The sequence below is a fragment of the Eublepharis macularius genome, chromosome 2, assembly GCF_028583425.1.
Source record: "Eublepharis macularius isolate TG4126 chromosome 2, MPM_Emac_v1.0, whole genome shotgun sequence".
Taxonomy (NCBI): domain Eukaryota; kingdom Metazoa; phylum Chordata; class Lepidosauria; order Squamata; family Eublepharidae; genus Eublepharis; species Eublepharis macularius.
The window spans coordinates 64747855-64771662 of NC_072791.1; the positions used below are offsets into that span (position 1 = coordinate 64747855).

The window sequence follows — 23808 nt, forward strand, 5'->3', positions numbered from 1 at the left end:
GCTGAATAACACTTATTATTGTGTTTGCGCACACCATAATCCCATGAGATGGGTCACTATTGCTTCCATTTTATATACATGGTGAACATTAATCAAAGGCCTCCTTCTATTCACAGATGGTTGATTTTACACCTTTCACTTAGGATAGTCATGTTTGCCAGCACTCTAGTGGGGAAAAGAAACAAAAAATGCTACTGGTGATTCCAGGGTTTTCCCAGAAGTGATGTCACACCTATCTAGGAATCACCAATAACTCTATAGTAAAACCATAGCCTTTCCAGTGATTCCTAGAGAGGCATGACATGACTGCTGAAGAAAACCCTCAGAACTTAAGCATTGTGTTGAACTTAAGCATTGCATGAGAAAACTGAAATCAAAACAAAAAGTATTCATCCACTTCTGTAACAGCTTGTGGAACATCTTGCAAAACTGGAAGTAAGATTAATGCTCTCAAGATCATTGGTTATAGTTAGGGCTCCCAACCTCCAGTTAGGACTTGGAGTTCTCCTGGAATTACAACTGTTCTCCAAACTACAGATATCACTCCCTATTGAGAAAATGGCAGATTCAGAGGGTGCTATGGCAACTCATTCCCACTGAGCTCTCTCTCCCCCAAACTCCACCTTCTCCAGACTCTGCCCCCCAAATCCTAAAAAAAATTCCCAACCAGGAGTTGGTGACTACAGTTATAGCACAGTTTGAATTCCTTCACATGTATGCACAGAGCAAGACTCACGGCTATTGTTTGTTTGTTTGTGGTTCTTTGAATCATAAAGAGGAAGGGCTACCAGGCCTCCCACTATGGATGGAGGCCTCTGCCATCAACCCTTGCTGTCTGCCGGCACTCCAAGTGGCATAGCCTGGCCATCCTATGAGAAAGTCTACGTAGTCCAGCAGAGCTTCTCCATCCCTTGAGGTCGCTCCCAAACAATTGACTCTGTTCTGGTTTCTTTTTATATTAACCTCCTTGTCCTCCTCCTCATTTTTCTCTACAGATCAACAATAAAGATTGCTACTTGGAAGAGTGTTGTGTTCAATAACACAAGTCAAAGAAGAGATAAGGCCTGCGAGAAAATTCAGCTGTGTGGATGCATCACTTCTTTCCAGGCAGCTTGATCCAAAGACACTGCTGCAGCTACAGTGATGTCATCTAAGATTTGGCACTTTCCTCAGAGGTTAAAGCAGTAACCTAAAAAAGGGAAATAGAACAGAGGAAAGATTGGCCCACTTGACTTTTCTATTACCATTTCTAGGCATGCCAACACCAAGGTGGAGCCTGGAGTTCTAAAATTACAACTGATCTCCAAACTACAGAGATCAGTTCTCCTAGAGGAAGCGAACCTTTTGAAGGCAGACTATCACATTGTTGCTGCGCAACTCTCTTCCTCCAGGCACCACCCATAGATCTCCAGGAATTTCCAAAGCTGGAGTTGGCAACCCTAACTTCTGGCATATTTGTGACTTTATTGAGTAAAAGAGGTTTCATATTTATTGCCTCATTTATCCTTACAACAAAATCTTGTAATACCTTTTATTGAGGCCAACCCAAATAATACAAAACATTTGGGCTGACCTCATTGAAAGGTATTACACGATTTTGTTTCTTTTACTGGATTTTGCATGGGCTAATACAGACATTTACAACTTTTTTTCATCCTGACAACAACATTGTATGGTAAGTCAATATTATTTGCCAAATAAGGATAATAATATTGACTTACCATACCATGTTGTTTGTATGGTAGATGCTATAGTAGCTAGCCTGAGAAATCAGGGGCTTAGGAAATTAGAACAAACTGCTTCCCAGCATTTCATTTTTTTAGCCACTATGTAACATCACTCAAAGTCAAATCATGAGAGTAAATTTTAAATTATTGTTATTATTATTGTTGATAATGATGATGATGATATGCAATGCTATCAATAAATGAGAGAAGATTACTCAATCAGATGGAATACAAATTGTGGATGGAAAAAGAATCAAAAATTTAGACTATGAAGAAAATTAGAGATATTTGGGAATATTGCAAGCTAATGATATTCAGTATACAATAGTTGGAAAAAAGGTTTGTGCTGAATATTTTAAAAGGGTTAGAAAAATACTCAAGTCGAAACTAAACTATGGAAAATTGAAAAGACCATGAATGACAGCTAATGTGTAGATTATGTAACAAGATAGATGAAACTGTTGACCATCTCCTCAATGGAGGCAGTAAGATCTCACAAACTGACTATAAAAAGTGGCCTAATAAATTAGCTGCAATGCTGTATTGGAATTTATAGAAAAAGTATGAGCTACCATTCATGAAATACTGGTGGGAACATGAGCCCAAGAAAGTTGTTGAAAATTAGAAAGTTAAGATCTTGTGGGATTTCAAAATCCAAAGAGATAAGAAGCTACAAGACAATACTCTGGATATTACTGTGGTTGGAAGTTAGAAGATCAAACTGATTGATGTGGTAACACTAAGTGACAGTTGAGGAAAAAGAGACAGAAAAGATAACAAAATATCAAGCTCTCGATTGTAGACATATGATTTAGATGACTGTATGATTGTAGCTTATGTTTTATGTGTTTAACTTTATTCATTGAAATAAAAATTTATATTAAAAAAATATCAGGCTCTAAGATATAAAGTTCAGCGTAGGGTTGCCAACCTCCAGGTAGTGAAGAGAAAATCTACATGCGGCAGCTGGAGAGCTCCTGTAATTATGACTCATCTTCAGGCCAGATATCAGTTTTCCTGGAGAAAACAGCTGCTTTAGAGGGTAGACTCTTGTGCATTATACTCCACTTATATCCCTTCCCTCTCTCAAACCTGCCTTTGCTAGGCTACACCATCAAAATCTCCAGGAATTTCCCTACTCAGAGCTGGCAACCCTAGTTCAGCGTCTCTGGGAGAAACATACAACAGTTATTCTGGTAGTGATAGGAGCTCTAAGTGGGATTCCAAAAGGTCTAACTAACACCTAGGTGTTATCTTCATAGACAGGATAACAATTGGACAGTTGCAAATGGCCATACCACTTGGAACTAGAGATGGGCACGAACAGGAAAAAAAAACCCAAACTTGATGTTCGTTGTTCATTGCCATCCATGAACAGGGACTCGCAAACAACCACGAACATGGCCCTGTTCATGAACATGTTCATGGTTGACTGTTTGTGGGGGCCAGCAGGCTCTCCTCCAGCCATCATCCAAGTCAAGATCCCTACTGCACCACTCCTAGAAACCTGACCTGAGCAGGCAGCAGGAAAGGTACCAATAATAAATAATAGCTTGGTCCCAGAGCCTGGCAGCAGCCCTGGAACTTGGGGTAGATCCCTATCCCACTACACACAAAGAAAATTCAAGCTCCAATGCACTCTATCAAAATGCCAACAGCAAATGTCTCTCCCTCTCCACTGTCTGCAAAACCAGAGCTGGGAGCCCCCCTCCCCCCTGCTCTTTGCTTCCTTGTAACAAATTTGGAGCTCCACACTTGAAAGGAAGACCTGCCTATCAAGCTAAATTGGGCTTAGACTGGGGTTTCCAGGGCAACAGCAGGAGTTCAGACAGAGTTCAGACAATCCCTGCCTAAGTTGCCAAGGGAATTGATTGCAGGTGCCAGACTGTCTGGCTTGACAAACAGCAATGAACAGCAACGAATGAGGCTTGCAACAACCACTTGTTCGTTTAGAATGGGGCCTCATGAACAGCTTGTTCGTGAACAGTGGATTGGGCTGTTTGTGGCTTTTTTTTGTTCGTATTGCTGTTCATGCCGATCTCTACTTGGAACATGCCACATACTAAGGCAATACCTCACTGGCTCCTATATTCTTGGATAAAATCCAAACTGGTGAAGAACCAAAAAATTCCAGCCCAAACATCTGGTGGTCTGTGATAACATAATAATAAGGCAATTATTTAGTGGATATTGCATAAATTTATATATTTAGCAGGGCTCATTTTGAAGGGGAACATGCCGGAACACAGTTCTGGCAGTTCCCCAAAGAGGTCACATGTTAGGTGGCCCCGCCCACCTGTCTCTCGGCCAGTTTGAGCCCATTTCAGCCTGGATTGGGGCTGAAATGGCCCAGATTGGGCCTCTGGTGGGTGGTGGATCACTCTCTCGCTCAGCAGCGGCCCGATCCTGACGATTTTGGGCCCCATTTGAATGGCATATGCAAATCAATTATGCTAATGACACACTTCCGGTGATGTCAAGGGGTGTGGCATATGCTAATGGGTTATGCTAATAAGTTATGCTAATGAGTTCCTCCAGCCCTTTTCCTGCAAAATGACCCCTGATATTTAACATTTTAGTATATAAAATTTTAAATATTAAGCAACTGATAAACATCTATTAGCCTTCCCATCTGGTACTTACCAAGTCATCAAGCAATATTTTTACCTATAGTCCATCCCAGATAGCCATATCAAACCTTTCCCAAGTTATTATCCTACCTCCAGACAAATCATTAAATTATTGTTTCTGAGAGCAAGATGTGAGTTTTGCCCCAGGGAACATTTTGTTCTATAATTGGGGTTTCCCAGCTATGTGCTGTGTATGTGTGTGTTCTGGATCCATACACCCACTCTCAAGTTTGCTTGAGCCTTCTTCTTCTCACTGTGAAACACTGATCGTTTTGCTGCTGTTCCCACAGATCCCTCCCCTTCAAGACTGGTAATTATCACCCTATCCCAAATTGCTCTCTCCGTTTTCCTCTCTATTTTCTTAATTAGCCTTGTGTGTGTGCTGTATGTGTTTTCTGTATGCGTGTCTTTTCATTCTTCTGTTAATAAAGAAACCTTTCCTGTTGAACTCTGTTATTTCAGAGTTCTCTAAAGGTATACGTAGGTAGAAAGTCCTAGTTACCCCCTCTTGCTGCATCTCCTTTAAAGCTAATTCCCCCAACTAATTAAGGAGACCACCTATTTGGGTAACAACAGACCATCACCATGGAATTCCAGGGTTGCTACCCAGAGGCAGGCAAGGGCAAGCCACCTTTGTATATCTGTTGCCTTGAAAACCCTGCAGGGTCACCATAAGTCTGCTGTGCCTTAATGGCACTTTACACGTAAACATTAACTATTTAAGACTTTTGGCAACCATATCATAGCATAAGAGCTGCTGTTTGCTAAGGGAATCAGATACATTAAAACAAATATAATTGTGTCTGCTGTCCTAGCCAGTCTACATGGAGAAAACAAAAAATAAGAAATCCACTCTCTGATAAGGGGGGAGATTGCTGAGAATTTCCTGCATTGTACAGGTAGTTAGACTAGATGGCCCCTGCTGTCACTTCCAGCTCTACGTTTCTGTGCTTGTTTATCACCTTTGTGTCAGTTGGAAGTGCTCTAACATCCGAGGCAAACATATGATGGAGCAGGCCAGCAGGGACAGGTAGACTTCCTGATGACTGAGGTCTATAGGACAGGAAAACAGGCCAGAGGAAGGAAAAGCCAATCGTCTGGGCCTAGGCCAAGCATAATTAGTGTGAGGGGTGCATCCAGTAAGATGGCCAACCTCAGACTGGGGCCTGGAAACCTCATGGAATTCCAATTGATATTCAGATTACAGAGATTGATCTCCCTGGAGAAAATGGCTGCTTTGGAGGGTGGAGTCTGTTATCACATCTCTGCTGAGCCCCCTCTCTTCCCCTAACCCTCCCTCACCTGGTTCCCTCACTAAATCTCCAGGAATTTCACAATCCAGAGTTGGCAACCCTACCATCCAAACATGTGGGAATACACTTTGGGATGGAAGGAAAGTCAGAGAGCTCAATGGGCCCACAGATTAGACAAGCAGCCCAGAGGGAGTATGGAAGTGATGTAACTTCTCTGCCAATGGACTCTGCAGTGGAAGATGGAAATACAAACTTTTCATGAGTTGCCTCCTTTCATCTCTTTGTCTTCTTGAGTTTCCTGCAGACACAACCATGGATATGAACCATAGAGCCAAAGCCCCCCTTGCCCATGCCCAGCCTCCTAGGGCTGGCAACCCTAGTGCCCCTCCCATCCCAGCTACCAGTCACAGCCTATCTCCGACGACTGAATGGAAGAATGGCTGCCATGAATATGAATCCTGCTATCTTCTTTATAAATGAACGGCTCAGCAATCAGGCTCTGCATCCCAGGCTCGGGGTCTGCTTTGGCCATGCTCTCGCCCACACAGCTGCCCTCTAGCTTGTGGAGAATCCCATCAAGTTCTCAGACATTTGTTGCTAATCAGCTCTATTTCTTCCTTTGGTTGGTCTCAGTTCTGTAACCATACATGGCAGTAGCAAAAGTGATCACACAACTTTATTATGCAATCAGCTTTTAAAAGCTGTACAGAGCGGAAAGCAAAGACCCTTCCCACAGAGTAATATGAGACAGGCAAAAACATCCCCAGAGTTCTCCAAAATGGAATCCACTACAATTCAATCATATCTTCAATTTAGCATACTTCCAACATCACATATTCCCCCCATGCTAGCTGTGTGGTTAAAGCACATATTAGCAATATTAGAGGCATAACATATGTTCCGCTGCATTGTGGTTAGTGAATTGTGCCTTTATATTCCACGTGGACCTTTTTGACATGGTTATGTATTTGTTTTCCCTGATTTCCATTCCTTAACAATTGTGTCATCCATCCTCTCCTCTTTTTCCTGTCAATCATTATTGTTTTGGTCTGTTCCTACTTCCTATCTACCAGCATCTCCTAACATCCCTCGAGGCTGCTTATTTCTATAATGTCTTCTTAAGGTTTTGCCAGTAGAATAGCTGGAGTTTTATCTGCTGCTGTGATCTTGTAAGCTGCTCTGGTGTATTGTGTCAGAAAGCTGCTTTAATGTTTGTATTGCACAATTCATTACTTTTTGCTCAATATAGCATGTTTCTCTCTCAAAACCTCTGTTTTTCCCAATTTCCTTAGGGAATGATAACACTTATTCTTGCTCCCATTGGGAAAAAATTAACATCTGGTTGCACAAACTCTTGAGGATAATAAGAAAACAACAGCAGCGGTTGGATAGGCAGCATCTCACTTAAGTGTTAAAAATTGTGTGCAGAAGAAGCCAAGAGTAGGAAGCAAATGTGGCAAGACTGTGCCCCCCTCTGTGCAGCCAATGGGAAGAGGCTTCACTATAGAGGTGAACTTGAGGGCTCCTTGTAAATTTCTCTTCTATAATGACACGGCTGGGACTGGTTATAGAATAGGAAGCAATAAGGGCCTCTCTTGCCTCTTGTCCCATAGTAACAGGCATTCAAGAGCATACCTAGTATATGATATATTCAAAGGAGGGTTTTTTAAGTGTATGAGAAAAATGGATCTTTATTCCACAACTGTGGAAAACATTGTCAGTGGCCACAGCGGAGATGGCTTTTAAAACAGGTTAGAAGCAGATGTCTATCAATGGTTACTAGCAATGGTGAGTACATGGAAACCCCATAAACACAGGTGGCCAACCTCTGAATACCAGTATCAGGAGACAAAATCAGGGGAAAGTCTTGGCCTCTGTGCCTTGTTTGTTGGCCCTCTGTGAAACACGGTGCTAAATTGGATGGGCTTGGCCTGATCCAGCAGGGCTCTTATGATGTTCTTTTACTTGCCCACCCTTTTAAAAAATGCAAGTAGCACATATTCATAGCATCCTATTCTAAGGCAATCCTTTGTCCCTATGCAGATGATCGAACATGTAATGGAATCTACCCAAGCAGGGCAGGAGAGAGAGGGCTAAAGGGGAAAAAAAGGTGAGTGCTAAGGAGGGGAAGGGCAAAATTATAAAGCTGGAACCTGGCATATGGAACAAGTTTCTCGGGTTGCTCAGAACCACTTATGGAAAGAGCCTGGCAGATTCTTCCCACCCCCCGTTTCTATGCTTCTAAGTCCTCTCCTCTAAGCAATCCTGCCCAGATATTGTATTAGGAGGACCACACAGATTGTAAAAAACCACAACTGCACCAGAGCCACGGAAATAATCTCTATCAAGGAGCCAAGCAGGCAGTGAGGAGGTGGAGTTATTGCCTGGCCGGTTTGCCTTGGATAAGACTAGGCAGCTCAGCGAATGGCTTGTGACTGACTAATAGGGAGATGATAGCCAGCCAAGTAGGCTTTACCTTACCAACACCTCCTTTTTCATGGGATCATTTCAGTTATCGCTGATGAGAACTGCTATGGCAGCCAAGCAAGTGCAGCAGACAGCTAAGATCCTCCTGAGCACTAGACATGGGCATGAACCACAAAAAACCCAAACCATGTGGTTCGTGGTTCATGGGGTTTCCACGAACCAGGAACCATGAATTCCCATGAACTGGGGCAAGTTCGCGAACCAGTTCGTGGTTCGTGGGGTTTAAATTCCCCTTTCCTGCCACTTAGCAGCAGCAGGGAGAAAGGCATTTGATCATTTAAAGGGCCCTTTCCTGCCGCTTGCAAGCAGCAGGTCCCTTTAAAGCTGGCAAGCGGCAGGAAAAGTTTAAATGGCCATTTCCCTGGGGAAATGGCCATTTAAACTGCCCCTTTCCCTGCCACTTTGCAGAAGCAGGGAAAGGGGCATTTCCCTTTAATATGAACCAAACAGAACCAGTAGACCAGTTCCTTGGAAGTTCGTGGAAACGAGCTTCCACAAACCACTGGTTCGTGACCCACAAACTGGGCTGGTTCGTGGGGTTTTTTGGTTCGTGTTCTGGTTCATGCCCATCTCTACTGAGCGCAGAGGAGACCCAAAACTCGGTCTGTGGCCAATTCTGGTACATGGCTACTTCAAAGTTTCCCCCAAACACAGCACAGAGCCATCTGAGATAATTGCCAATAGATCCATCAAACAAGAAGAATGGTGACTGGGTGGAACTCTTTGCTCCATTCAGAAAATGCAGCAAGCAGCCTATGAATGGGGAGGGGATGGATAGTGTTCTTCACTGCTTGCTGCAGAAATTTGTTTTCACATCCCCACACGGAGGCATCTGGGAGCTGACTGAAGGTTATTAGTGTAAAAAGTATTCTTGAGTTGGAAGCTACATAGCAGCGGCTCTCCTGAGGTTTGCATATGAACAGAAGTCTAATATATAGAAGCCAATTCCCTGGTGCCATTCAAAGAAACAGAAGAGACTAAGAAGGCAAGTTGGGACTTGAATAAAACGTCTTTATTCCTGCTAATTGCTTAGAGCCTTTCTTCAGATGAATATCAAACCCTTAAATATACAAAGCAGAAGCAAAATAGAAACTCCGTTTCAAAACCATGTCTAATCTTTCTTATTTTCTGCTCCGGTTTTAAGATGCCCGTAAGCCTTTACAAAGATGGGTTCATATGCTTCTTTTCTTCCCCCCTCCCACTTTCCAACTGGGATATAAAGGTTCAGAGATCGTCATTCCTACTTCTATTTGATGAAGGGAACTTTGACTCTTTACAGCTTATACCCTGAAAATCTTGTTGGTGTTTAAGATGCTACTGGACTCAAATCTTTCTGTACAATAAAATATGTATACACGTAACTTTTTGCAGTAAAAAAAGATTTTAAAAGATCACTGTCCAGGCTTTCTTATCTTTTCTGACTCCTATGAGGTTTTAAATAAACAAACATTTCCAACTCACCCTTCTATCTCCACATAGAATACAAATAAAAGCAAACTCCAACAAAGAATATTAATATCAACTACTGAAGAAATACTGCATGAACTCATCATGGATGAAAGAAAATGCAGCAACCAAGTCTATAATGCTAAATATACTTATTAGGAAATGTCCCTTTGAACTCAATGAAGCTTATTTCCAAATAGATGGACACTTAAACATGGGCAGAGAGGGAGCTAGACTGCCTGCCCACCCACCTCAGAAAGAAATTGCAGCATTTGAAGAAGCCACTGAAAGGCCACATCCAATTTATTTACCTGCCTTACTTCAAGTAGTAAGGTACATGGAGCAAGGTCTCTACTGATGATGACCTAAATTGATCTCTGTGCTGATTCACTTATTCTTAAGCAGCTAACTCCTATTACAAGAAGAAGCCACCCACCTGGACTCAGGTTACAGTTCACACAGTTCTGGGATTCTAGTACTTCAGGGACTGTAGGATATTATAAGATCCTCTTTTGCACTACAGATATATACAGATTTACCAAACTGCTCTTGTAGTTTTCACAGCAGTTTGGTCTGCCAAAACCTGCAAGGAAGGCTGTTTAGTGCAAGCAAAAGAACATCAGTATCAGCATCAATTCCTGCAAAGCAACTGACTGCTAAAAGAAACCTTGCTGGCAGAGTTTCAGGGACCAGCTTCATGCACTGAGTTTCAGACAGTGAAGGGAGAAAAGGGCAGGCTGGGGTTAATTTGGGCCAGGCCCAAATTCACTATAATTCAGCTTACATTCACTATAGCTTTGCTCCAGAGCCTTTTGAAGTGACTTTGCAGACTTAGACTCTGCAAACTAAGAATAAAGAAAATGGTGCCTTTGAGCAGATCCTTTCCCTCATTGGTAAAGGGCTTCCAAATGGAAGGTCTTTGAATCCTTCACATACTGAACCGAGCCCCGTATTGACTAATAATCACAACAGGATCACCATCTCCTTTTAGCAGCCCCACTCTTGTGTGATAGAAGAGTGCTTTGATAGACAGTCAGCAAATGACAATGCATATCTTTGTGGTGTGAAAACTTCACAAGCTGCTGTTAAATGCACAAGAGCAGGCCAGGGCAGCTTTTCTTCTGGTCAGTTGCCAATGCTAAAGTGAGGATTAGCAAAAATGGAATAATGGGAAAATATGTTGTTGAAAGGGTTAAAATTTACATTACGCTCCTGTCTTAAACAGAATTGTTATAAGATGATCTATTATTGGTATATGACTCCCGAGAAACTGGCTAGAATGTACAAGGATTATTTGAATTTATGCTGTAAATGTGTTCAATGTGAAGGATCATTTTATTATATGTGCTGGACCTGTAAGAAAGTAAAGACTTTTTGGACACAAATACAATTATTAATTCAGAAGGTTTTAAAGATTAAAATACAGTTGAAACCACCCTTTTGTTGGAAATGATGGATAATCAGTTGGAAAGAAGCTATGGAACTTTCTTTCTGTATATGATCACAGCAGCAAGACTATTATACGCTTAAAATTGGAAGAGTCCAACACTGCCTGTAATGGATGAATGGTTGATAAAGGTGATGGAATTAACAAAGATGGCAAAACTTACTTCATTGATCAGAGAGAAGACAATTAGTTTGCTGTAGAATAGAAACCCCTTATTGAATTTGTACATGAAATAGACAATAACGATTTGATGGTTTGTGGATTTATGGATTAAGGAATTAAGACATTAGAAAAAAGAGAACTTTTATTTTTAACATAGAGTAAGAAAAATTGAAAATATTAATATTTGCATCCTTTTAGTTTATATAGTTTTCCTTTCTATGTTTATTCTACATTCTGTTTGTATGGTTTGTTATTTTTTGTTTATCTGTTAGCTAGTTTTATATAATTGTATCTTTATGTTTTTTTCCCTTTTTATTATATAAAACTTCTAATAAAAACAAAATTAGGGGGAAAGGATTTTCAGGTCACAATGTATCACTTGTGGGTAAACGTCTGAAGCAGCTTAATACCGAGTCAAATCACTGACCCATCTGGTCCAGTAATGTTTTTCACATCACCTACTACCTTATCCTTTTAAAATGGAGATGCCAAGGATTGAACCTGGGACCTTCTGCATGCAAAGCAGGTGCTTTGTTGCTGAGCTATAGCTCCTCCCATAGTTCAAGAAAGAAGGGAGCAATGTGTGCATGGATATTATGATCAGATTAACCATGGAAATAAGGGGACAGGAAAGGGGTCATGGGAAAAGGGCTAGCCTATGACCAGAAGTTCTTTGCCTTCTCAGCTTTCACCTGGCACAAAGGCCCAGCCTGGTCTGATCCACATATCCTGTGTCCGATGGGTTTTCTCTGTTAAAATCTCCCCAACCAGCAACCAGTGTTAGATGTTTCTGCCCCAAAGGGCCAAGACTTGTCTTCACCCAGGCAAATGGAGAGTCTATGGCTCCTGGCATGATGATGTAAACTGCATTCTCCCCAGCCCCAAAATGTTAGTTGCCACATTTCTTTCCTCATGGGCCTACTGTCTCTTTGAGAGCTCAACAGAAAGGAGGCGTTCAAGGGGCAATCTCAGCAGGAAAGCTCTTGAGACAGTAACAGGGAATGTTTTACCCGCTGAATCTCTAGTGGGACCCACTGCTGTTAGAGGCCCCAAAGCCTTGTCAGAAAAAGTCCACAATCTTACACAGACCAAGCATTTCTGTAATGCTAAAGATTAGAGGAGAGCTTTCTTAGCTTACTTTTTTAGAAGCCTTTTAAGGACTGACAGTGAAATCCTAAACAGAGTTACTCCTGTCTATGTCCATTGATTTCCATGGACTTAAGACTGAAGTACCTCTGCTTAGTGACCTAGATGGGGTTGCCTCGGTATGCTTCATTTTAAATCTAACCACAGTTTCATTGCGTTCTTACTGCTGTGGTGCTTATTTCTTTTAGGTGAGAAATGTATTCACTCAGGATATATTACCTCTATAAACATTGCTAATAAAACAGCAGCTTAAAGAGTCCACAAACCACATATCTTGTCCAAGGTCAAGACGATTTGTAGCCTGCTAATTAAGCATCATGGTCCAGCAGTCTGCACACGCTCACCTGGAACTCAAATGCACTGTTGAAGAAACTGCTGCTCATTAAATACAACCATTTTTAAAACAAAAAAAAACAGCACAGAGGTGTCTCTGAGGAAATCGAATACTAAAGACCCAGAAAGAGAAGCAGTACTTAACTCCCTGATGCCAAGAAGCCTGCCCGTACCACAGATGAAATCTTGGACAGGCCATGAGGGAGTGCAAGCCATGAGAAAAATAATGCTTCTGCTTCCAAGACTGTGGGGATTTGCTTTATTGCCCACTATGGGAGCAGAAAATGAGAATGCCATTCAGTTTGGTCTTCCAGGCTGCTGCTTATACTAACTTATACTAACTCTGGTGTGGTTCACTGATTTGAATACATATATAATCCTGATAGCCTGAATAGACATATTTTAGGTCTCATGAACCTGGCGTACTGGTTATGAGTGAAAGACTATGATCATGTGGATAACTAGAGTGCTGGATGGGGAAACTTCTTGGGTTCTAAATCCTGTTCAGCCATAAAACTTGCGGGGTGGCCTTGGATGCTTACCTAGTTCATTGGGCTATTGTGGGAATAAAGCAGTACTCTTAAGATAAATCTCCCTAAGCCTGCAGTTTCCTCCCAGAGCATTCCATGTGCCCCTAACACGTTTTCTTCTTATTTTTCTGCACAATCTGTCCCGTTTTATTTCAGCTGAGCCCAAAACAGGACTACATTCATACATGGAACTGGAGTTGCTTGAGTTCATCTCCTGTTAGCCACTGCCTTTGTTGTCTCTCTCAACTTCAAATTCGTTGCAGCAAGAAACTGTAGCACACAACATATACTGGTGGGTAAAAGCAATAGAAGAATTTACACATTTTGGTTTCAGCCCTGCTACTTTATGACCCTCTGTGTGTCATAGCCTGGCTTTGCATGTTGCAGGAATCTAAGTCTAGAAGTGTTCAGGTCTTCTCACATTTTTTTTTCCATTTTGTGTTCCTCTGCTGTGTCTTCCAAATGTCCTAAAGCTAGGTTTTCTGTTGTGGAAATATCACATTTCCCTAGTATAAAGTATTGCAAAATTAGCTTTTCTGAACACCAAGCCTGTTCACAGAGACTATGAGCTCTAGACAAGATAGAGGAAGATCCAAGTGGGCTTTCCTGTGTTATGATCAAATTCTGGTCCAGGTTTCCAGTTTTGTGGCCAATACACAGAGTTAAACGAAGCCAAAACAGTTTACCTTCTGCCAAATGTCCTCTGCAACATAACAGTTTTGCACACTTTCCTGAAGGTGGCAAATGAAGGCACCCACCACCCATTCTGATAAGCTAGGAATGGACATACTACAGAGAATGTTTGTGACCAAACTGTCACAAGCAGTTGGTGAGGGAAGCCCCAGGAGAAGGCATTCTCAGGAGCACAACTGGCATACAGAAGTATAATGGAAGGTGCCGCTTGCGAGGTATGAGGGCTTAAAGGTAAATCAACACTGTGGATTTGGCCCAGAAGCAGACAGGCAGCCAATGCAGTTGACACGGCATGGGCATTATATGTTCCAAGCAGTTGCCTCCACACAGGACTCTTGCTGCCACATTTTGCACCAACTGAAACTTCTGAGCTGTCTTCAAAGACAACCCTGCATAGAGTGCATTATAGCATTCCAAAATGGAGAAGCATGGAGCGGTGTGGCTAGGTCAACAGTCTAAATAAGAGGCTACTTTATGAACCAGATGAAAGAAGGCTTTTCTAGCAACAGCAGCAACCTATACGTCATTGACATGGTCAGATCCAGGACCAGGAGTACCCCCCAGGTACTTATTTTGATCTACTAAGGCTGGTAGATCCACTCCAGCTAAGCACTATGACTTCCCAACCAGCAACAGCCTGCCTCAGTCTTGTCAGGATTAAGCTTCAGTTTGTTCATGCTCAGCCCAGGGGTCAGCAATTTTCAATAGTTAAAGAGCCAAACTATGTCAAAAATCAGAGCAAGAGATAAATAAAGAGCCAGTCTAATAAAAAGCTTATTTGTGTAACTGTAGGTATGCAACTTAACATTAGGGATAACTGACATGTTGATTAATAATCCATAAAGTTTCCACACATCAAACACTGGTTGTTGCAAGACCTTTATCTGTAACTGGGAGGTACAAGATTGCCCAATAAATAGGAAAAATACACAGGAACCCGCTGTGTGATTGTCTTAGTACACCAGCATAAATATATGAGTAGTTTGCACTTGGATTATTGGAAATTGTTTCCCACTCTGAAGCTCCTCCTCTGATCTACATGAAGACATTGAAACGTATGCATCGTGCCTATAAACATACAACCCTGCTTGGATAAGGCTCTTTGTATGAGATTAGAAAACTTGAAAAAGCAAAGATCCCAGATCTGAGAGCTCTATGTACAAATATGTATACACAACGTAGTCTCAGTGCATACTTTTCATGTCTTCCAATGTGCACAGGTCAGTATCTCATCTATTTCCACCTTCTGCTAAAGTATAAACAGCATTATGTCACACTTAATAATAGTATTATACACACACAAAAGGAATCTCCTGCCAAATGTACTGCTTAAACCCTTTTTGAACCTCAGACCGCATGTGTGCGTACTTCATGCTGGGAGGCATTGCAGGCCCTGGACTCCAGGACAATGGCCCAGTATTATCCTAAAGCGCTTGCTGTGAAAGAAAGCCTTGAGCTGGCTGCACTTACCACCTCTCTCAGCGTGATTTACACTCTCTGTTTCAATGTGTCCATGTGTTCCCTGCAGGCCCATCATCCATCTTGCCTGAGAAAACAGCCTTGCCCATCTGGGATTGTAAAACTCTGGCATGCCCCAGCTCCCTGTGCTGACAGGCTTTCCTTTTCTCTGCTGGCTGAGATTGGGGCAGAGTGTAGGCCGAGCCTGCTGACTGCACAGGAAGCACAGATTGTGCTGTTCTTGTGTTAATCCTCTACTCCCATCAGCAGAATATCACTCAGACATTGTCAATTTGAGGCTGCTGAAGCTCGGCGACAAAATCTAAAAACTCTACCAGAAAGCACAAAAGAGGAATGACTGAAATATGCCATCAGATAGTCTCATGATGACTGAACTGCGTCGCTCTGAAGGAGGAAGCCTGTCTAGAATGAGGAAAGACCATTTAGGAAAAAACTGAGTTCCATACTTGACAGCTTTGTAGTACAGTGGCCCTCCAGACTTGATATACTAGGGGATTGCTGAAATTCAGCCACGTAGCATTTTCATTTTCCAGTTCAGTTTGGCTCTTGTTAGCAGCCAGTTCAGTCTTGATGTTCCTTTTGCAGTTATAATAAAATTGCCATTTGGTATGTGTGGCCTCTTTTTCATGATACTTAACAGTAATGATGAGAATAAGGTCCTTCTGAAGCACGTGCAGAGGTTACAGAAAGTCCTGAGCTGTGTGGAAATCACTTCAGAACACTTTGAGGTCAGTGAATTACGGCACCTGACACAAAATTGCAGTTTCTCAAACCTGGAGGAGATGCTGCGAGATTGCTTGGCCCGCTGCCTGAGTGATGCAGTCTTGAAGAGGTGTGCACACCTTCCAAAATGCACTGGCTTCTGAGGCAACAGCGACAAGGACCCATGAAGAGTGCTTGACAAGGAGTCCATCTGGCTCTGAGGCTCACCTGGATAGAAATCCTGATCTGAAACCAGTACGTGTTTATAGGGTGCAAAACAACAGCCCCCTAATCAGAACTGCCGCAGTAGGAACCCAGACAAGGGCCTCTAATGCAGTGTAAAGGTTGTTGAGGACCCTATAAGTGATGGACCCACCTGGCAGATTAGAAAGATACAGAGCTGATTTTGTAACTGTGCGGGACATATTGAGTATGTTATTGAGTGAAACTAGCTGCCTCCAGGAGTACAGAAGAAAAGAAGTCAATTTGGGGCTGCAAATCAACTATACCACCTACTCCAACTTGCCTCATATGACAAGAAGAAGATACCACACTGAGCCACATGTGGAGAAGTCTCTCACTAGTTAGAAGAAATTGACAGTGACAGTTACCATCTACGGTGTTCCATGCAACAGAAAGGTTGGTTCTGGATCAGGATTTTCAAACATTTCATCAGAAACTTACAAGCAGATTTTTCTATACTAGGGCCTGGAGAGCAATCAGGTACAAGGTACCTGTGAAGATGAAGCATTCCACGAGGCCTTGTGGCTAGCAATTGTTCAATGCCATCGCACTAGTCTTCTTAGTCTGGACTGGTTTGACCTACTGGCTGTCACATTCCAAGCGGATTACTCAATATTTGATGACTTCTAACGCAGTTTGTTTCCTGAGGGACCTGGGGGATACAAGTGTCTTCCTGCCTCTCTAGACCCAACAATGGCTCTTATCCAGAGGAAAGCCCATCCTGTCCCATTTGTGCTTCTAGGAAAAACTGGTGCTGAACTTGATCATCAACTGTCACTGTCATGGGGAAATTTTGCTTTTATGTCTAATGGATTGTGGCTTCTGGGAGTGGGAGGAGATTTATCCTCAATCATCTTTCAGTTGCCCTGCAGTTTTCCAATTTTGCAATATAGTTAATTATTGTGACGCCACTGCGTAGACTTGAGCAAATCAAAGACTGCAAGTACCCTTGTTGGTCCAAAGCAAAGTCCATAAAACAAACTGTGTTGAGACCATTTTATTTAGACCAGTCAAAATATCAGAAAACGGTGTGCATTATACATAAAAAGTGTGCAGGTTTTCAAGATCTCCAGGCCTCTTCCTCAGACTGGATGTTAAAGCTGATGGTGGCAGTAGGGAGATGCAGACTCAGTCTCAGACTTTTTGTGTGGAAGTCACTGTCTCTCATCTTACCTGACAACATTTGGAAGCCTTAGGTGAATTGTGGAGCCCTACCTGCTACAGAGGCACCGTATTTTTTGTGCTGCTTTTTGGAATGACCTGCTCCTATTGCACGTGTACAGAGAGCAGGCACCTCGCCTCCTGCCTCTCTGTGTGCACACACTGAGAACAGCAGCACAACGGTGAGGTGAGATGACTCTGTGATGGAGAGGGTTCCTCCATGGTGCTGACCTTTGGTTTGTTCCTCATGAGGGTACACCTCCTGGTACTTGGCTTATATTTCTTGTCCTTGGGAGTTTCTTGCACTGTTGCCAACTGTCCTGGCTTTGACACTCTGCCACTCCTCCTCCTGCCATGTGACTGTGATAACACCCGCCTGTAGTTTTGTGGGTCCCATGCTGCCACTAGGAGTTAAAAGTGGGTCTGCAAAGGCTGAGGCCCACTGCCTTACACGTTAGTATTCTGGATGAAATGATATAATTCCACAATGAGCTGATTAGAAGAAAGTTGGAATACAAAGGTGAAAAGAACAACAACAAAAAGGTATGGTGAATCTAGTTAGGCTTGCCTAAGGAGGGTGCTAGTTCTTCTACTGTGACTTCCCCTATTGCGCATCAGCACTGTTTGGTGGAGCAATGAGAAGTTCTAGTGGCAGCACTTCCCAAGTTTGTTCTCCTTGGAGAAGAGAACATGGGAGTCTTACTGCTTCTTTGTTTACAAATGCATATGTAGAGCACAAGTGGAGGAACTCTTGCAGGGTAGCAGAACTACTACCTCGTATCATATCAGATCCCCAGAGAGGGTGTGACCTCGCACCTTGAGGTGATTCAGCCAACTGACAGCTGTCTGTCTGCTTCTCTGTCTTTGTCTTCTCTGCTCTTTCTTCATACACAGAGATACATATCTGCCCCCTGCTGTCAGCTAGAAGGGGTTATCTCCCCCGATGAACCCATGAACAGAGCTATTTCCCAAAAATTATGGCCCATCAAAAGAACATCCTCAGTTATTAAGGCATATTAATAATCTTTTGTCATAGCCCCTTCCTCTCACCAGGTGTGGCATTTTACACCAGGCCCATAGGACAGGCCCTTTCACAATAACTAGGCACCAAATCTACAGCGACCCCAAATAGACTGGCTACCAATAGAAGGGCCAAGATCAGACTGTTTCCAGGTGAGCTATCTGCCTGACTGAGTCTCAAATTTTACTTGGGAAAGGATTGACAGGATAACAGTCAGGGCAGACATAGTAGTTTGGGAGCTCAGGCATTTGCAGTATATCAAAATATGGCATCGCATGAGGCTGCTCACATTCACTTAGTACACTTATTACAGCTACTTTTGAAGAGTCAAGCTGTCATAGTTACTTTACATGGGAAATTGATCATGATTTGGCTATGCCGGATCCCTTTCTATTTTATCACAAATGCCTACTATCAGAAGCAGAGCAAGATGCACAACCATGCACCAGTATTCCAATAAGTACAGCTTTCCCACCTCACGTACACAGAGGTGCAAGATTGGATGCATCAGTAAAGATAACAGTGGTGCTTCCTTTTGATGCTGTCCTGCTGCAGATGTCACTCTCAATGATGCAATCAGACATGTGCTTCTATGTGTGACAATGGCAGACATCTTGTAAAACGGCATCAAACATGACAAAAAACTAAGCTGGAAATTCATGTTATAAGAAACATGGGGCTTGTGTCCAAGTTCTGCATCAGGTTCTCTCCTCTCCTGTGATATGCCAAGGCAGAGCTTTTCTATGGGCAGAAGGATTTCTCCTTCTTCCTTATCCCCATTGTTGTTCCTGGGGGTGCCCCTATACCCACCAAGAGCAAAATTGGGAGGGGCATTCTTGACTGAGTGAGAGAGGAGAGGCAAGAAAGTTGCACATCACAGACAGAAATCCTTCTGCCCATGGAAAAGCTCCTGTGGATCCAAGCCCATATCTCCCTTTCTGCCACCGCCATTTTCTGATTTATTACTCAAAACATTTCTCTGCCACAAGCCCCAGCATCAACTAATGTGTTCAGGGCAGGAAAACGACCAATATAATTATATCAGGATATGGGGGTAAGTTGTAAAATGTGTTACAGTGGGGATGTCTTTTCAGTGGCTGCCTTGTTGCCCTGCCTTATATCCACTGCTGCCTATACTGTTCAACATTTAAACAAATCATTACACTTCACATGGTAAAGCAGAGAACTGGAACCCCAGCAAGCTGCTCTTTTGGAACACGCTCACCTTGCCTTTGTTATCCATCGTAATCGCAATCTGCATCCTTCTTCCTCTGCGGAAAGCCACGAGCTGATCCATCTCTTCTTCGCTGATGTCTGGGGCTTCCTCAGGGCTCCCAAGACACTCTGATCCCCGTTTTTCACTGACAATCCGCTTCCCCTAGAAGAGGCAGAGTGAGAACGTCATAGTCCAAAGGCATGATTAGTTAACATTCACATATAAAGGTATATATTTATAGTGAGTATGGACATTCGGTGCTTATTGAATAAAAGCAGCAGAAAGCAAATTGAATTTCGGCAAGTTCCCATTAATTGTTTCTTGGCGTGCTTGCTGTTTAGTCTCTGCATTTCATCTCTGTTTTTATGGTGGTTGTATTGCTCTGTCTTTAAATTCTGCTTTTAGAGCTTCTAGTGTGTTGTTTTCTTTATTCCAGGCCTGCTAGAGCTGAGTAAAGATCTGCTGTAATTCCCATCAGAAGAAAGAATTTGCTTTCAGGCCAGGTCATTTCTCCTCAAGGGAATTGTTTTTTTCTGTCTGAAACAGACATGAGTAAGCAAAATGTAGCAGAAATGGTAGGAATGCCATTCCAGGCAAGTGCAAATTTCACTGGGTTTAGATGGCTGCAACAGAGGGCTTTAATTGAATTTGCAGGCAGCCTATCTTTATCGTAACTCTCAGGGGGGAATTGCAAGTGACAGGTTCCCTAGGTTTTTAACCTGTGTTTGCTGACTCCATTTTTAATTGATTTGTAGTTTTTTAACACAGAGCCGTGAGGCCCCTCTTCAGAACAGGCACACAGCAGGGCAGCCCTAGGGCTGTGGGCTTGCTTTCCTCCTTCTCTCACCTCCTGGCCAGCTAGCCAGGGTCAAAGTGTTCCTCAGGAATACTGCAAGGTGATTCATGAATACTTAACTATCCTGAAAGGAGGGTGTGCATTGTGAAAGCACCTGAATGAAAGCACAGATTTTGCCCAGCTTACCGATACTGCACGAGGGCCTGTAAATGCTGACAGTGATGGATTCAGGGAACTTTCCAAACTGGAAGGAGGTGGGATGTGGGAGGGGAGATGAGATGCCTCCGGTTCCTTATGTTTGTTGAAGCCCAGCACTCCTGCCCTGCCTTCCCTCTCCCTGGCACCTCTGCAAAGAAGTGCCCACTGAAGTTGGATCTGAGCCTTTGATAGGCTGGGCAAGGGGAGGCAGGGCAGGCAGAACTCATTCACCTGATGCTCAGAGAGGCATGAAGGGGGCCAGCTGAGTTGCCACCTTCCTCCTGCATCTTCCTTGGGTGGGCTGGCCGGTCAGCAAGCCCTTTCAACTAGGGCTCCCTCCCTGCTTGCCTATTCTGCAGGGGGGCCTTGTGGCCTGTGTTAAAAAACTACAAATCAATTAAAAATGAAGTCAGGGGACACAAGTTTAAAATCCACGGAATCAATCACTTGTAGTTCTCCCCTCAGTTCTGCCCAAGAAAAATGGATGCATGGGTGCAATGCTGCAAATTCAACTTTAAAAAGTAAAGACAAAAGCTCCAGGAGGAGGCATTGGATGATAGCCAGGAAGAGGAAGAATGCAATACAAATGCTCCAATCCAATTAGTTGCACATAAATGTGAACCTCTCATTTTAATGCCATCTGATTTGAACAAATTAGTGGTATCCAAGTGGAGACGGAACATAGGCTGCCATCCTAAAAACACTTTGCCATGAGTAAGACTTGAGTAGACTTGCTTAGGGCTGCTCTCATAGTGCAGACTGAGTTCCTTCTCACACTTACATTAACAGTAATGCATTTGAATTACTGAATTACTTGAATTTTGCATTTGAATGCAAAAAAAAAGGCAGGTCAGAAACAGCCGTGCCAGTATAGCCTGATCAAATGCACATTCCACTTAGTTCAGTGGGGCTTACTTCCAGTGAACGGGCACAGGATTGCAGTCATGATGATGAGCCAACGTACCTTATCAAAGGGAGTACCGAAGAGCAGAAGAACGTTGGCACTCTAATAATTTCACACCATGAAAATAAATGAGAAAAGGGTTTTAAAGCATTTTTCATAGTGTGGACTGGCCCAACGGAGACCAAGATTATAATCAAACTGAAAACTCCAGCAGCTTCTGGCATGCAGAATCTGTATGAGTACTGATGGATAGATTTTTTAAAAAGCTTAGGAACTGAAAGGCTTTTATTGTAACCTTTCACACTACTGTGGCTTCTACACATTAATCATCCTTCTTGGGCTCTTTCCAGCTTTTGATGTGTCAGTTCTGACATTCGGTAGCAGAATACAAACACATTGTATAAGTCAAGGATCTGCCATCACTTTGTTTAAGATTATTCTAAATGGTTCTACATAATTCTCTAGTCACATGTCAACACAGCCTAATAATGTGTTGTTTTGACTGCCGCTGTGAATGGATGTCTTCATCAAACTGTCCCCCAAAGATGTCTAGAGAGCTTTCTGAAGTGGGAATGAACTCAGGATCAGATCCGACGGCAATCTGAGAGCCAGTGGCTTTTTTTTTTTGAGATTGCAGGAAGTTGATATTCAGGTCAATGACCAGTCATTGGCTAAAGAATGCATGCTGTGTAGTGAACACAGTCGCACAGAGTTTACAGTCCAAATGCTGAGAACACAAATAAGGCTGTAGTTAATGTCAGTGAAATTGGCTTCATTGTATATATGTGCCATGTATATTGCATTGTTTTCTAATTTTATAATCCAGTTTTGTTATATTGCCTACAGGATGTAATACAATGTTACACTGCATTGTTCTTCAGTCTTAAAACTCCTGCTTTACGGTCTGTGCTATCCTGTGCTTTTGGTGCAATGTTCTTTAATTTTATTTACAATTACTATGGAAAAATTGTTGCTGGCACATATTATACTGCCACTACACTGGTTTTAGTTGTAATCTTCCTCAAGTCTCAGTGAGAAAGGTGGACTGTAAATGATTTAAATAAACACACTTGAATGAAATTTCAAGTAAAACTAGAGAAAGTGGTATGTGAATGGCACATCAATCAAGAGCAATATGTAATGTAGTGAATAGTACTGGGGTGGAACATCTGGGGAGGAACATAAATCTCATCGCATACCGAGTGGAGAACTGAATTCAGCATGAATCTGATTTAATGTTTTTGAGTAAAACATTACTCAGTTTAACAAGGCTGAATAATGCAGTTTCAGACCCAATATTAATAATAATATCTTTAACATCTTTACGATTATAATAATTGTCGAAGGCTTTCACGGCCGGAGAACGATGGTTGTTGTGGATTTTCTAGGCTGTATAGCCATGGTCTTGGCATGCCTGGCATGCCCAGCTTGGCATGCTATACAGCCCAGAAAATCCACAACAACCATTGAGAGATCTCTGTCTTTTTGACACAGAGATCTCTGTCTTTCGGTCTGAAGATGCCAGTCACAGCTGCTGGCAAAACGTCAGGAACTCCAGGAACTCCAGGTGATACAACCTGGAAAATCCACAACAACCATCAATTATAATCATTGTTATTGTTATTTATTAATATCAGTTTATTAATGTATTTACTTGCCTCTCTACAAGAAATCAGTACTCAAGGAGACTTACATCATAAAGAATACATTGGTTACATTCAAATGTCAAGTACAAACTGAACAATCCACTGCAAATTTGGGGAGGAGGTCATATGATTCCACTCCTCATGCATCAACCTGTGACAGGAAATTTTCTGGTTTACAATTAATTTCACATTGCTGTGGTGTTTTAAATGGGTGTTTTAACAAGCATAGATTCTAACATGAAGTTTAGAAACCTGGCCTGAAATCAAGAAATAAACTGCAATTTGTTAAAGTGCCCAATTCAGATCTCACAACCAATGGCAGTTACTTCTAAACCAAGGATTTTCTATTATCTTGGAATGGCATGTGATAGGAGGAAGAAAGGCAGATGGAGCACACAAGTTCAAGATATTTTGAAGCTCATTCTTGGACTGGTCACCTGAAGGCAGTCATTCACACAAGCATAGCCCTGACATAATAGCTGGATACCCTCTTAGGGTTAACACACTAAACAATAAAAAGCAAAGAAAACTGGAAATGCATCAGGTCTAAAAATACAAAGTCTCTAAAAGTTAGAAAAATTTCTAAGG

The 23808-nt window shown here is 42.4% G+C and overlaps 1 protein-coding gene across 1 annotated transcript in view; it reads right to left on the bottom strand.

Moving 5' to 3' along the window:
• Nucleotides 1–23808, bottom strand: part of CCDC9B (coiled-coil domain containing 9B) — a 90734-nt gene that overhangs the window by 52395 nt on the left and 14531 nt on the right. Inside the window, exon 5 of the mRNA XM_054969920.1 lies at nt 19686–19838. Within this exon, the coding sequence (XP_054825895.1) occupies nt 19686–19838 (153 nt within the window). The remainder of the gene's footprint in view (nt 1–19685; nt 19839–23808) is intronic.